Below are 14,666 nucleotides of genomic sequence, written 5' to 3'. Positions count from 1 at the left end.
CAGTGAATTAAGACAGGCTAGGGGTCAACTTAAAATGTTTTTACTTCGGCAGGACTCGCATATTAATGACATATGAAGACTTAGTACATCAACCTGACATCCAAACTAATAAATGTTCAAGTTTCTAAATCTGACTTCATTTCTAAAAATAGAACAAATTGAAAAAATAAAAGAACAATTCTTAAAAAGTACTCAAATAACTTCACAATAAACCGTATTATTTTGTCAAAGAAATTTGGGTTTTGTATCATCAACCATATGTATACCTCGAGAATGAATGTTCATAGATGCCGGGTTCATATTATGTAATGAAATTTCTACTCACAGAGTCAAAATATTCCAAGAACTGACTATTTTGATACTGTGAGTAGAAATGTCATTACTAAATATATGTATACTGTATTGGAGATTTTGTTTGTTTGTGGTGGTGGTGGTGGAGTGGGGGGGGGGGGGGGTGTCTTTGGGGTGCATAAACAATATAGTATATCATGTCTGTCCACTTGTAAGTAATCAATTTAATTCAAAAAGAAGACAAGAAAACAGAATAAAAGTCCACCATAAATTCAAGTCTCTAAGACATTGAAAATAACATTTCTTCTTGAATCCACATCTCTAAGACCCTGAAAATGACATTTCTTCTTGACTTCACACCACTAAGTAATAATCCTCTTATGCCATATAGTTTTCAGAAAAATTCAGAGAGTCAGATTGAGCTATTCTTGTAAAATGAAAACAAAATTACTGTGGTGAGTAGGAACCATTTTCTTCTTGAATTTTTGGTTGTTCTTGAACATCTGGTAGAGGTCTGTATGATGGAGGTGACCTGTAATGGAGAGGATTGAGGGTTGGATTAGATATCACAAACTGACACACTATACCGGTAACTAGTCTAGGGTTATCATTTTTGTGACTTTACAAACACGACATGTTGTTAAGCAAAGTAAATAACATATGATTTTCCATTTTGATAGCTTACATCAGTTAACAAACTTCAATATTCATAATTTGGGTACATTTCCGGAAATACCAGATGGCACGACCATTTTGAAAAATGGCGTCCATCTTGGATTTTGTAGTGACAGTTTTATTTTCATAAGTCACTTCAACAAATGAAGTGTTCCTGTCGATATTAAACTTGTATTACAAAGGTAATTATTGAAATTACTGTGCCCCCCCCCCCTCCCCTCGCACGCCTACAATGTAGCTAAATTCAATGTTCACTTTAAACCCTGGTTAATGTACAAATGGCTTTAATTTATAACAGGAAGGGTGAAGTGGCTTATGAACTCGGGTGAACCATGAACATTAATTGATTCTCACACACAATGTTAAGCCTATGACGACTACCATTAAATGATTTTATGCCAACGAATTTGAACTTGAAGCTAAGTTATGCACACCTGGGGTGGTGGTGGTATAATAACCAATCAACATCCTTACATGAAGCCAAGCTATATACACCTATGAACACCTGGGTGGAGATGGCACAACCAATCAACATACGAACATGAAGCATACCTACAGTGTATAGTTATATACACCTGGATGACAATTTACAAACCAATCAACACTCACATATGTAATGTATATGAAGATTACTATGGTAGAAATCAGTGTATTCACTGGTAATTAGTACAGCAATTTTCAATACTTTGTCCATTTGCTGGCAGACAAAAAATTGAATTACCTGAAGATATCTATATATTCAGCTTTTAACCTTTTCTATATTTTGTTCAGAAATATTTGCTCAGTCATTTCAACTCTGTGGAGTCAGCATGCCAAACAGCAGGGAATGAATTTTTAGGTGGTGAATATTTTACTGGACAGGTGATTCAGAGAACTCGTGAATTTGCAAACGGTACAAATACACCATAGAATACACTGATTTCATCCTCTTTTTATAGACCTGTATTTAAATGTAGCAATGTGCTTTATTATCACACTGAGTCTATGATTATAGTAGTCTTTTCCATTTCAGCAAACCTTCTATCAGGACTGATGTCAATGTCTCTTCGTGGCGAACCCGATTCACTCCTGTGGAGATAAAACATTTGAAATGTAAATACCACGGACATAAAACCTGTAAGAACCACATGAATAATAACATATTTTCAATTATGCTTGTTCATATGTATGTTGTTCCTTTGGTCAAACCTTTCATGTAAGAGGGTTTTTTTTTAAAAATTAAAAAAAAACCACAATTTCATGATCAGACACAACAAACTTACAATTTGGTGATTAACATTGAGATGTTATTCCCCAATATTTTTCTTCGTTCAGCCAAGGAAAATACGAGTGACCTAAGGGGCCTTTTGATAAACCGTGTGTCAGGTGTATTTTCCAGCTGAATGAAGAAAGATACTGGAGAAAAACATAATTATACCACTGACAATAGTATCAAGAAAAATTGGGGAAAGTAAGGGCAATTTTGAACGTTTTGACTCATATTTTGAACACAGCAGAACCAGTGATGTAGATGCACTTGATGATGTAGAACGACCAGGGTATATATTCCATATTTATGGTTTATCCATGGTATAGTGATAATTACACACATTTAAAACTTGACATGGTCACAATACACACTTCTAATAGCTAAATATCATCCCATCATACTGCCAATTTCTATAACAGTAAAACATTCATTTAACAAAATAGTGAATTTATTTCCTGGAAAGAAAATGAGGTTTCAGGAAAATTTCTTGGACCTAGAGGATCATATAGCCATACAGCACATTAAAATTTAGATGTGATCTGTAATAAACCTGTGTGCCATCTCATCTTGTGGAAGATATTTACCACACTGTAAGTAAGAAGAGTGTCGTTCAGTTTGACTCTACCGAACACAGGTTTTCCCCAGGTACTCCGGTTTCTTCCCCCATTAACACTAAACCTATGAGGGATGGTTCTCACTGGACTTCTTGGGAGACAAGTGTTTATATTATTAAAGAACTATCCAGTACAAATAAAAGACCATTATTATTATTTATTTCAACTGTAACACATACCTTCTTTTTCGTGGACTCTTGCTAGAACTTCGAACAGATCTTGATCTGCTTCTGTGTAAGGGAAAGACAGAGAAATATAAAATTAACAATAATTATATGTATGAATGCCTTTGACCACCAGCCCATAGTAAAGAAAATAATACATACTGTATCAAATATATCAGTCAGTGAATACAAAAGAGCTTAAATACTGCAAATTCCTTCAAGACAACTTTCCTTCCTCAATGCAAATGCTTCTTAGATAAATTTTGCTATGTTACATTTAATGCCTGTTTGAAAAAAGTTCACCGATGACTGTTGACTTGGATGTCAAAACGCCTATCTCTATTTTCATCACAATGTGATTCTCATGTTTTAGATTCAAGAATGGCTTTCTTCAAATTACAGCTCTTAATTTATTCATAAAAGTGGCATTATGGGTATTTACTGTGATGTGCGAACCAACTCACCTTTTCTGTGCTACTGGTGATCCAGCATTTCTTGGTGTTCGTGACCGAGACCGTGATTTAGATCGGGAGACACTCCTACACAAAAATACAAATCAACATGGTTGTTTAACATTTCATTCGTGAGTGAAGATGGAAATCACATACAGTAAAGTATTCAGTTATCTCTAAACAATCAGTGTTTATGCTACCACTGTCAAGTCAGTAAAATAAACCTGGTTTCCGCTGCTATTTGACAAGGGTTTCCCACCAATATGGTATAGAAATCTATGTAACTATTACACGTAAACCCCCCCCCCCCCCATCTATTGCCATGGTACCAATCAATTTATGGTTCCTACTATGAAAATCATTGCAAATTCTACCAGGTTTCTCTAACCATTAACAGGCTTCCCCACTCGACGAAAATAAAATACAAATTAGCCACTGTTCAGTTGTGCAAAAAGATAGAATAATTTTGCAAATATAACTCACCTGTCCTTACTATAACTCTTCTTACTGTGTTTCCTAGCATAGCAAGACAAAATAATTCAGCAAAGTGTCAGTTATGATTTATAAACATTTCACACAGTATAGTAGATTGATCGTGCCATTCACTTCGAAAAATACATGCACAATTAAAAAGATTAAGGTCAATAACATATACAACTACATCTAAATACATAGACCTTTGTGATATAGGTTTCTGGAAATATCACGTGGCAGCAATCTTGAAGAATGGTCACCATATTGAATTATCAAACGGCTAGCATTTTTTTCATATTAGTGTACTATTTGCTTGTTACATAATTTGAACGGTTATGCCACTCATCTTATCTGCTCCCTTAGAAAATTGTACTGTTCTAATAACAAATTGAATCAGTTATACCTGTCACGACTTCTGCTTCTGCTACGGCTTCGACTTGGAGAATGTCTATGGCGACGGGATCGAGAGCGTGAACGGGATCGTGAGCGGGATGGTGACCGACTGTTATTTGGAAATAAAGAAGAACAGTTTTTAAAACATGAAACAACTCAAATTTATCAACAGCCGTCAGTTTATACTAAAGACCAACAGCATTTTCTAAAACTATGATTGCAGTGTTGATTTTATATCTAGTTATCTATACAATGAAGTATATAATATAGTCAGACAAAGCAATACACATTGATACTGTTTTGGTACATTCCAAGCAAATTATCTCTCATATTAATAATATAATAATAATAATAATAATAATATAGTATTTTATTTGCCACAAACTCAAAATCATATCAACATAACAAGAGAGAAAGTAAAAAAGACAGTGGAATAAATATTATACATAAACTGATGGATGAATACAGAGTTTATGGCTGGACCACAAAAATAGTTTGAAACAAACTAGTCAAGTTTGTGGCCCATACTACAATTGATTAAACAAAATATCAAAGCAAAAACAAAAACAAACTTGAAATTAAAACAAAAACAAACAAAAAAACAAACAAAACAAAACGCGTTCTCATCAAAAAAAATATAACAACTGGCATTAAATGCAATGTAAGGTAGAAAAGTTTAGTTTTTAGACTGTACGATACATTATGTCACTCTGTCCTCGCCTGGCTGCTCTGAAAAGGGTTTGACTCATGTGTGAGGGTGCACTGTCACGGCATACCTTGCAGACAAACTACTTATAAACATAAACCCATGACTTTGAATTACTTAAAAAAGTAGGTCGCCACTGTTGGATATTGTCAGTTTTGAATAAAACGAATCTTACACCGTTACAAAGTGACTTTATAATTTTGGTTCATTTATCTTGAAAGAGATTACTGAAAAACATAAAAACTGAAACATATCAGTTTTATTGCTTTAGTTTGTACCTTACAATTTGGACCCACAGTACAGTCACCTGGATATTTTCAGTTTTATTGCCTTAGTCTCTACCCTACACTGGATCCGCAGTCACCTGGATATTTTCAATTTTACTCCCTTAGTCTACCCTACACTGGATCAACCCGCTCTGTAATTCTTGGTACCTTCAATAGCATTTTACCTCATGCTAGAGGGTCAAAATAGAAATAGAGGGTTGACTTATTCTCATGCGCGTCTATAGTAATGAATTTGAATCGAGTGAAGACTAAGTTATGGTGTCGACCAAGAAATTGAATGTTCATTATTTTTATGATGTGCCTCGGGAGTAATATTCTATTTCAGGTACTGAGAATTCATTTCATATGAATTATTTTATTAGTATTATTTAGACTATTTAACTAGTAACTGGAGATTTTACCATTTCATTTGAACAATCTACATGAACAATAAGAGGACTTAATTACATCTGGGTGGAAACTGTCATTGATGTATCACCATGCCTACAGCACTACAAAAGTTATTGCGTTCACTTGTGGCTAAAATTGAGTCCCAGTTGAACTTCGTAACTCAAAGACTATGAAAATATAACTTGTGATTTGTTTGGAATATACCTCAACCAGATCAATACATAATGTCAGATCTGACCATCTTATATACCTGTTTCTTACGTCCCGTGTTCTTCCTGGCCATGGTCTGAAGCACAGTGGGTTGAAGAATATGAAAAGAAAGATAACATATTGATAGTAGACATGTACAATTGATTAGAATTAATTATCATTATCATTTCACTAGAAGGCCAATTAGAAAGTAACTAAAAAGCATCTGTGTCAAGTACATCATTTAACATATTAGGATATCGCAAGTAGTATTTGATGATTTGATGTCTGGTAGCATTGAATACATGTGGTGATATATATTGACCCACTTTGCTGTGATGGCAAGGAAAGAACACTGCCAGAGACACAATAAATTGATGTTACAGTTTCAGTATCGTCCAATCATTGATATGCATGGCTCAGAACATAGTTGAATTCCAACCTCTCCTATCTCAACAGAATGTTAAATTAATCACACAGTTATCACCTGATAGAAGAGCTGGCCTGACTTACATGTACTACTATGTATATAGCCTTTTAGTTATAATCATAATCTCTAATTCTTATAAAGTGCATTACATTAAAAATAATCACAATGCGCTGTACAACTGATTGGAGAAACAAACAAACAAACAAACATAAAAGACAACAAAAATACACCCAAAAAAAACACCTGTTAAAACTTGTGAAAAGGTTCACATGCAAAAAGGTAGAATATATAAAGTTAATTATATAAAACGACTTCAAAAAAATTATTTTGGTTATGCAGATTCCACTAGATCTAACTGACCCCCTTAAATCTCATTTTCAATTCTGTGATCTTACTTTGAGAAATTGTTAACTGTTAAGATAGTGTCAGTTATCGTATGTTTCTTATTTAAGAATGTTAACATGTCAAAACTGTGTTAATAGTCTGTATGATACAATGTGTTGTGCTGCCTTATCAGTCAGGAAGAACAGACTGTTAGCGACAGAGCAACACAACGTATCATACAGTCTATTTCCAATACAACATATCGTACAGTAAATCAGGCCAGCTCTCATCTATCAGATTTTCATTACTCTAAATTTAAAGTCGTTAGTGTCATTGTTTAAATCCCACAATTCAATCACAAGTAGTATATTATTGGTAGGTAGCCATGGTAATGGGGTAAACTTGCACATATATCATCTTTACATTATCATCTACAGCACTATAACTTGTACGGTGGGTTCCTGTTATATGGAACACAATGCATATATTTCCATACTTTATAGTTTAATTTTGTTTGAGGTGCCCAGGTAACAGATGGGGTGGGGGGGGGGGGGGAGGGGAATGTTCTGATAAACATAGCATTGATTTCCATACACTAATTCTGGCAAGCAAAGTTAGTTAATAATCTTGGAATCTCCGATAAATTTGACCCACTCAATTAATTACACTTCACAAAAACACTGATATAGTGAACACATACAAACTTAGTAACTGTATGAACTGGGAAGAAGCTAGGGTAGTTTGTGCTGGTAGCTATTGCTGTAAAGGAGTGCAAGGGGACTGCTAAGTGTGTGTGTGCTTGAATTTAGAGGTTTATTACTTTAAGTTGTTACAAGTGTGGTACTAGCATATAACAAAATTAAGATGGTACGACGAAGAGTTGTGTTATCTTTCACTAAAACTATCATGTATTTTTTTTCTTTACTCAGCACACGAACTGTGTGTTAAAAGGTGTTGCTTAGGTCATATGTAGATAACACATTCACTCCAGAATCTATGGTTAGCATTGACAGAACTGTGTGGTTGTGTGGTGCAGGGTGTTGCTTAGGTCACATGTAGATAACACATTCACTCCAGATGGCTAGGACTGACAGAACTGTGTGGTGCAGGGTGTACCTTACTAATTAGGTCACATGTAGATATTAAACACATTCACTCCAGAATCTATGGTTAGTAATGACAGAACTGTGTGGTGCAACGTGTAGCATTTAGATATCATAATGGTTATTTTTTTTTATCTAGATGCTGACATGCCATCCTGTGTAGCCTCAACAATGTATGTTATATCAACTTTACTTTTTCATCCAGCAGTTGCAAAAGACTAGTTATACAAACACGAATTGTATAGTGGTTCATACCAAAACTGAAATCAGTCAATTATTTAGTACAAACACTATCTATACTTGTTTACTTAACAATTACCTTTTACTCCATGGATTTACTAACTCATTATAAAATGTCAACATAGGTATGAATATACAGCAAATTGGAATATCTTAGTTGTGTATTTTTGTACAGTCAAATATCTAAGTGGGAATTATCAAATTTGTGCACAGCTGTTATCTACAATATTTTCCCAAAATTATTTGTTTCCACTATAGATATCCATCAATCTAGAGTTGTTGTGTGTTCTCAATTACATTGTGAGGGTCCGGGGAAAAAAGAATGCATTGTTATGTTGTTTCTACCACAGGCGGTTGTCATAGTTACTACATATGTTAGCACAACATTGATCAATAGGGAAGCAGGGAAAACAATGTTAGTGACAAGTGACAGTGGAGAGACACACACACGTCAGGAGTACCTAGAAACACACTGCATTAATTGTTAGTCGTGGGGTAAGATAGTCTGTGAGATACAACATACGTGCCATGCTATCAGCTATCAATGGAGGTTTTAATAGAGGCTTGATAGGACTGAACGACATGACATATCTCACAGTCTAGGTTAAGATGGGTCCTATTATCTAGTCAACGTCATCAATTTTATCTTCGCACTATGTCTCAACAGTTCTTACAGTTACATTTCATGAACTGTTACAAATCATTTAAAACTTTAGACTGTACCAACTAGCTAAAATATATCTAGCTTTCAACTTTAGTTCTCAGTTCATTTGCAGGGTATTCACAAAGGCGAACTCCATCAGAATATTTCCATCATTTATCAACTGAGACAGGGTTGGGGTTTTGCACTTTTGAGTCTAGATGTGGGTGGGGTAAAGTGTGCCCTCTAGCGATAGCCAAATTTTGTTATTGTGGGCCAGTATGATAAAAACTTACATTTTGTGTGGGTCACCACATAGTAAGAGATAGGGGAACACCAAATGTTGGTGCGTCACTAGAAATTGTGTGCATCAGTAGCACGTCAAATTAGTTTAGAGGGTACACTGGTGGGGCATTCACTTTACAACCAGTATGGTACAATATTATGACTTGAAATTCCGGAAGACCTGAGAACGCTAGTAGAAAGCTATGATTTATCTGAGCATCAGCATGCAGTATACAGTTCTAAATTGCTTGTAACTACATTGTACATGCATATCACCTACACAGATGAGTTTCTTCATAATTAATACATTTACTGTATTATACAGGGTCATGACTGCAATGATCATATTTTGCTGTTGCAAAAAAACATTGTCACACTGCTACTTTCTGGTTGACATGTTTTGTCTGTGTTTCATTTTTTTTCTTTCAAAAAAACCGAATCTTGGCTGTACAAAAAGTGGACAACCCAAAGGGTACTTACTTACCATACAACTTGTATGAGATGTTAAACTCGTTATCTCAACTGGCCAATATTGACTTGTATGAAACCATTGCACAAGTAATGCAGGGACCTTAGTATGTAAACACTGATGTCTTTATGAAGACATAGTGTTTATATAACACAACTCTACCACTGCACTTAGACCATTTGACCATTTGTTTCTGACGATTTACGGACTCGATATCAGTTAACCATTTCATGATTCTACCATTCAATACCACTTTATCACCCCTATCTATCCACCATTACAATTCATCATCATCATCATCTCTCATCCCATTACTGCATTGTTACCATGGTAACCAGTTACCATACCAACTAACCAATATCACAACAGCCTGGCATATAGTAGTAGCAGTAAAATAAGTCAGAGAAAAGGCAAAGCAACAACAAAGCCAAATAATTGGTGGCAACAGTACATGTTATACAGAAAATAGATAATTGGTGATTCTTTTCATTTGTCTTTTCGACACATCACATCCTGCTGTACATGTAGGGGCATCCAAAATGTCTAAAATGTCTCTGATAATGTGACACAAGTCCAAAAAATAGCTAAAGGATTATTGGTGACATTTTGATTGGAAGAACAAGTGAAAATATTATACAGATGTTGATAGATTGGACCAAGTTTATTCCAATTCTTGAAGTATACAGGAAATTGGATGACATCGACTCACTGTCCATGCAACAAGTAATGATGGGACAAAACAAATAGACCGTGGTTTCAGCTTCTCCCTCATAAGACTACTTTGCAGAGATACAGGTACATCTATTTTGTGTACAATTGTAGCACACAAGTTCAAATAATTTACTTACTATATAATAATAACTGATCATACAAACTTACAGATGAGAAAAAATTCCAGACAATGGCAGCTACTAGTATGTTCACCTATAGTATTTATAAGATGACATTATCAAGGAGGTTTACCGTAACACACCAATGTTGTCACTGTCGTAGGAAATGTGGAACAACTTTCAAACCAATTCTAGTAATCTATCAACATCTGTATAATCATTTGTGTTGGTTCTTCTCTTGAAAAACAGTGTCAACTATTAAACACCTTCTACTTTGATGCTTTCAAATTTTGGGAATATAAGACAAGAGAAACTGAACAGGCTTACAAAAACAAGTATTGTACACAAAGATGAATAAATTATACATCTTATATAAATATAAATTATACATAAAACTGATTGTATTATGAGCTCTAAATAGCTAGAAAATTTGTTTAAAATTTAAAAATAAATTTGATAAAGGAGTGTGCAAGGAGGAGTATACATCAAATGTAATAACTTAAGATATTAAAGATGCAAGGTAGTATGTGCCCCTGGGAATGAATTCCCTGAAAATTGAAATCTCTTCAAACTCTGTTTTAAAGCTTGTTCAAGTTGTTGTAGGTTCTTTTGACTTTTCCCATAGTTAATTTGACTGTCATATTGAATTCTAAAATGGCAATACATTGAACATTGTTATCATTTGGAGCCCCATTTCAAAGATTTGTAAAATGAACCGATTTATTTCTTGGTTTTCACAGAGAATAGGTTTTGAAGGAAAGGATACAGTTTGTTATTCTAGTATCTGAGGCACATACTACTAGTATGTTTAAGTGTAACTTGAAAAATATGTACAGTGATTCTACCTGTATTGATTTACATATACATACCGTCTATAGCTGGTACGAGAATAGTTATTGCAGTCTCGAGAAAAGTGGCCTCGCCCTCCACACTGATAACACCGAAGGTTAGGATCGTAGCCCCTGCGTCCCCGACCACGTGTTCGTGGCCGTGCAAGGCTTACACGAACCCTCCCACCACATAGCATCCTAGTATGAAAGAAAAGCTGTTAACTAAATATTGGTCACAGTATGAATTTGTATTTATGAATGGATAGTTTTAGTTCTTAAAAGACTGATTTTTTTTATGCACTACTAAGCGTGGTACACTATTTATGTACAAAAGAGGCACTTTAATCGCTACTTATTTTCATGTTTCTGTTCTCCAGTGAAATACTGTATGCCAAAATAAGTCTTTAATGAAATGGTACAGATTTCCAATACATACCTAAATTGTCAATATGGCATTAAGAATAAGATATATATTTGCCTACCAATTGTAAACACGTATTAACATGAAATGCTATGAGTTTACAACTTTGGAGAGAGACAGATTACATTATTCATAATACTTTGACCACCTTTTACACTCACAATACACTAATCCAAGTAACATTACCTGCTAAATTTGTAAGTCACTATTGTCTCACATAGTAGTCATAGAATATATGCAAAATCTAGCATAACGTTAAAATCAAAGAAAGAATTGTCAGCGGTATTGCCAAGAAAGATGCACACCAAATTTCTCAAAAAGTATACTTTTTGAAAGAAGGCATGCATCACCGGGGGAAGTTATTACTAGAATAGTAGGAATAACAAGGGGGTAGAGGAAACGTTCTAAATCAAAATGGCCGCCGAAGCTTGGCAGGGGGCATCTACGATTGTTAGCGGTTTCATTAAATTCACAAACCGACACAGTCAGTTATTCAATTGCTGATTTCTTTTAACTTAGACATGGTGGTAGCAAAAATCCTGAATGTTGTTTGACAAAGAACCTAAATGAAGGGACATTCCAAGAGTCGAAAGGGCGAGAGTTTCAACATTTGCTTGTGCACGAATGAAATTAAACCAATCTCCAAAAGGGGGAAGTAAACTAATACTTGCCTCCCATCCATGTCTCGTATCGATTCCTCGGCATCTTCTCTATTGAGGAACACCACAAACGCAAAGCAAGGTGGATTTCTGGCAACCCATACTTCATCGATTGTTCCGTACTTGCCGAATTGCTTTTCTATTTCTTTTTTGGAACAATCAATCCCCAAGTCGCCGACATACACTCGATAACCGGTTATTTCGTCTGGGGATCTTGATCGAGAATGGCGTGAACTCCGATGCCGACTAGAGCCATAGCGATCTCTTCTGGGTGACCTGGATCGAGATCTCGATCGTGAACGAGAGTAGGATCTGTAACGGCTCATTGCTGAAAGATGGATAAATGCACAGATTGAGAAAAGAATTGAGAGAAATGATGCAACATCATGAACATGGTGGCATACGCGACGTCGTGTTTCTAAAATTTCACATACATACAACATATTCGACGCCATGTTTTACCAAAATTCACACGCCGTACTATTAAACGCACATTTTAACTGTGCGAGGTCTGTAAATTATTTAAAACCTAATATCGTACCCCGACAATCAAGCTAACACGAAAAACGGCTAATATAAGCCCGAAAAACGTTGATAATACCTACTCGCGTGTGCTTTCCTTTTCAACGCTGTGAAAATGGCTGCGTCCCAAAGCGTTGGTCTTTGGCGGAGGGCGTACCTCTCGTACGTATTGGTTGAAATCTCGCGAGAAATTAACTTATCGTCACATGTACAAGAGTCTGTCGGTGAGATTATGTACGTACAGAATTCAGCACCAGAGCTCAGCACTGTAACTTGTATACTGAGGTCAATGCAAATTACTGGTATGTCACTGAAATATTTATGTTAATAAAGGCTTTTTAAGAATCATGGTGGAAAGAATATATAAAGTGAAATTTTGCGTAAATGATGCGTTATATATAGTACGATATGATCAGTGCAGTGGTATGACCCACAGTTATGGAACCAGTTCCTAAGTGAAAGTGATCACTGCACTGCTTTCCATAGTCTTGGTTACCCAGCCTCTTGCCGTTGCCCTCAACGCAAGAGGCTGGGTAACCGAGACTATATGCTTTCCATGACATGTCGAGCCAACCTGGAATTTCATCAAGCCCTTTACCTATAAATTATTGTCATATTTGTAATTAACAGCAATGAAAATTTGGCTGAACCACAAGGATCTCAGGAAACACGTTAAACCTCAGACCACTCTTTTTAGTGGTCTGAGGTTAAACAGAAAATAAATAAGGAAACAAACAAACAAACAAACAAACAAACATGAAAGCAAGCAAGTAAATAAATAAATAGATAAATAGATAAATAAATAAATAAGTAAATAAATAAATAAAACTAAATATACACAAACAAACAAATTATGCATGAGTAAATGAAATTACCGCTTTATTATAATTGAATAATGTTTTTAAGGGGAGAACCATTTGATTTCTGGGGGGGGGTATGGAGGATTTTGAGGGGAAAAAATTTGTTTCCAGGTGAACCAGAAAAAAAAATTTGATCCTGTAATGGCTTGGGGGAAAAAAATTGTCATAATAGACAGAAGTGAAAAAAAAAATTGTCACAATGCACCAGAAATGAGCAAATTTGGAAACCTTATTCTCATGTATTCTTTGGCGGCGTGCCGCCATAGGCGGCACAAATGTTTTTTAATACAAGTATAAATTCCTTATCATTAAAGCATGCACTATATAGCTCTGCTTTAAACCCAAGTGCACACAAAGTTTTCATTTCCTTTTCTGACCCAAGAAAACATATTTCAGGATTTTTGTTGCAATATCTCAATGACACAGTCAATATCGGAAGGGGACTATTTGGCTTCTGTAAATTAAGACAATTTAAAAAACAAGACAGGAGTCAATAGACTAGTGTTAAAATCAATATATATTTCTTTCAATATAAATCTCTTATAAAGATGTACAAATAAATCTTTCTCAAGTGGACAATGAAAATTGAGGAACAACAAATATAACGAAATACAAAAAAATAATATCTTCCCTGAGAACTTAGAGGAATTGACTGATTCAAAGAAAAGCAGGTTTAGTACTGATCAGAGTTGATTTTGGAACTGCTCTATAATTTAAAGTTGTAATTTAACGTTTTTACACAAAACAATTATTTTCCCCTTGATTTGCATCTTAAAGCTAAGTATCCTAAAGCTATAGTGGAAAAAACGGTACAGTTGTGAACCATTGTGACGTGGTATAGGTATGAACAACGCATTACAAACTTAACGACTAATTAAAAAAACATTTGCACTGCTACTCCATTTGAAAAAAAAATTGATGCAGGACAAAAAAAAATTGCTGTCACTCTGACTGGAAAAAAAATTTGCTCCCATACCTACTTCGTCCATACCCCCCCCCCCAGAAATCAAATGGCTCTCCGCTAATAATAACAATGTTAATAATAACGGAGAAGATTTATAGAGTAGCTAATCTCTGCAAGCAGAGCTCGCGAGGCGCAGAAGAAAATGGAAAGAAAATTACTGTATGGTAATAAAGAGGAAAAGTTGCATGGAATCCATGCGGATGGG

General features: G+C 35.2%; 1 protein-coding gene across 1 annotated transcript; it reads right to left on the bottom strand.

Annotated features, from left to right (window-relative positions):
• Positions 1-457: 457 nt before the first annotated feature.
• Positions 458-12,784, bottom strand: LOC144447972 (uncharacterized). The gene is made up of 10 exons (XM_078138096.1): positions 12,721-12,784; positions 12,128-12,443; positions 11,075-11,233; positions 5,946-5,981; positions 4,323-4,421; positions 3,929-3,961; positions 3,458-3,532; positions 3,009-3,059; positions 1,907-2,034; positions 458-823 (listed from the first exon to the last, which is right to left on the bottom strand). Exons 2-9 carry the CDS (start codon positions 12,439-12,441, stop codon positions 1,938-1,940), a joined length of 864 nt encoding a protein of 287 aa, XP_077994222.1. The 5' UTR covers positions 12,442-12,443; positions 12,721-12,784; the 3' UTR covers positions 458-823; positions 1,907-1,937.
• Positions 12,785-14,666: the final 1,882 nt, after the last annotated feature.

This window comes from Glandiceps talaboti, chromosome 17 (genome assembly GCF_964340395.1).
Source record: "Glandiceps talaboti chromosome 17, keGlaTala1.1, whole genome shotgun sequence".
NCBI classification, from domain to species: domain Eukaryota; kingdom Metazoa; phylum Hemichordata; class Enteropneusta; family Spengelidae; genus Glandiceps; species Glandiceps talaboti.
This window is presented reverse-complemented; position numbering and strand designations above follow the sequence as displayed.

Coding starts and splice junctions, on each gene's coding strand:
- LOC144447972 (XM_078138096.1), bottom strand. CDS start 12,441: ATGAGCCGTTACAGATCCTACTCTCGTTCACGATCGAGATCTCGATCC. Junction 3,962..4,322: donor AGAAGCAGAAGTCGTGACAG/GTATAACTGATT, acceptor TTGCTATGCTAG/GAAACACAGTAAGAAGAGTT. Junction 3,060..3,457: donor TCACCAGTAGCACAGAAAAG/GTGAGTTGGTTC, acceptor TCCCTTACACAG/AAGCAGATCAAGATCTGTTC.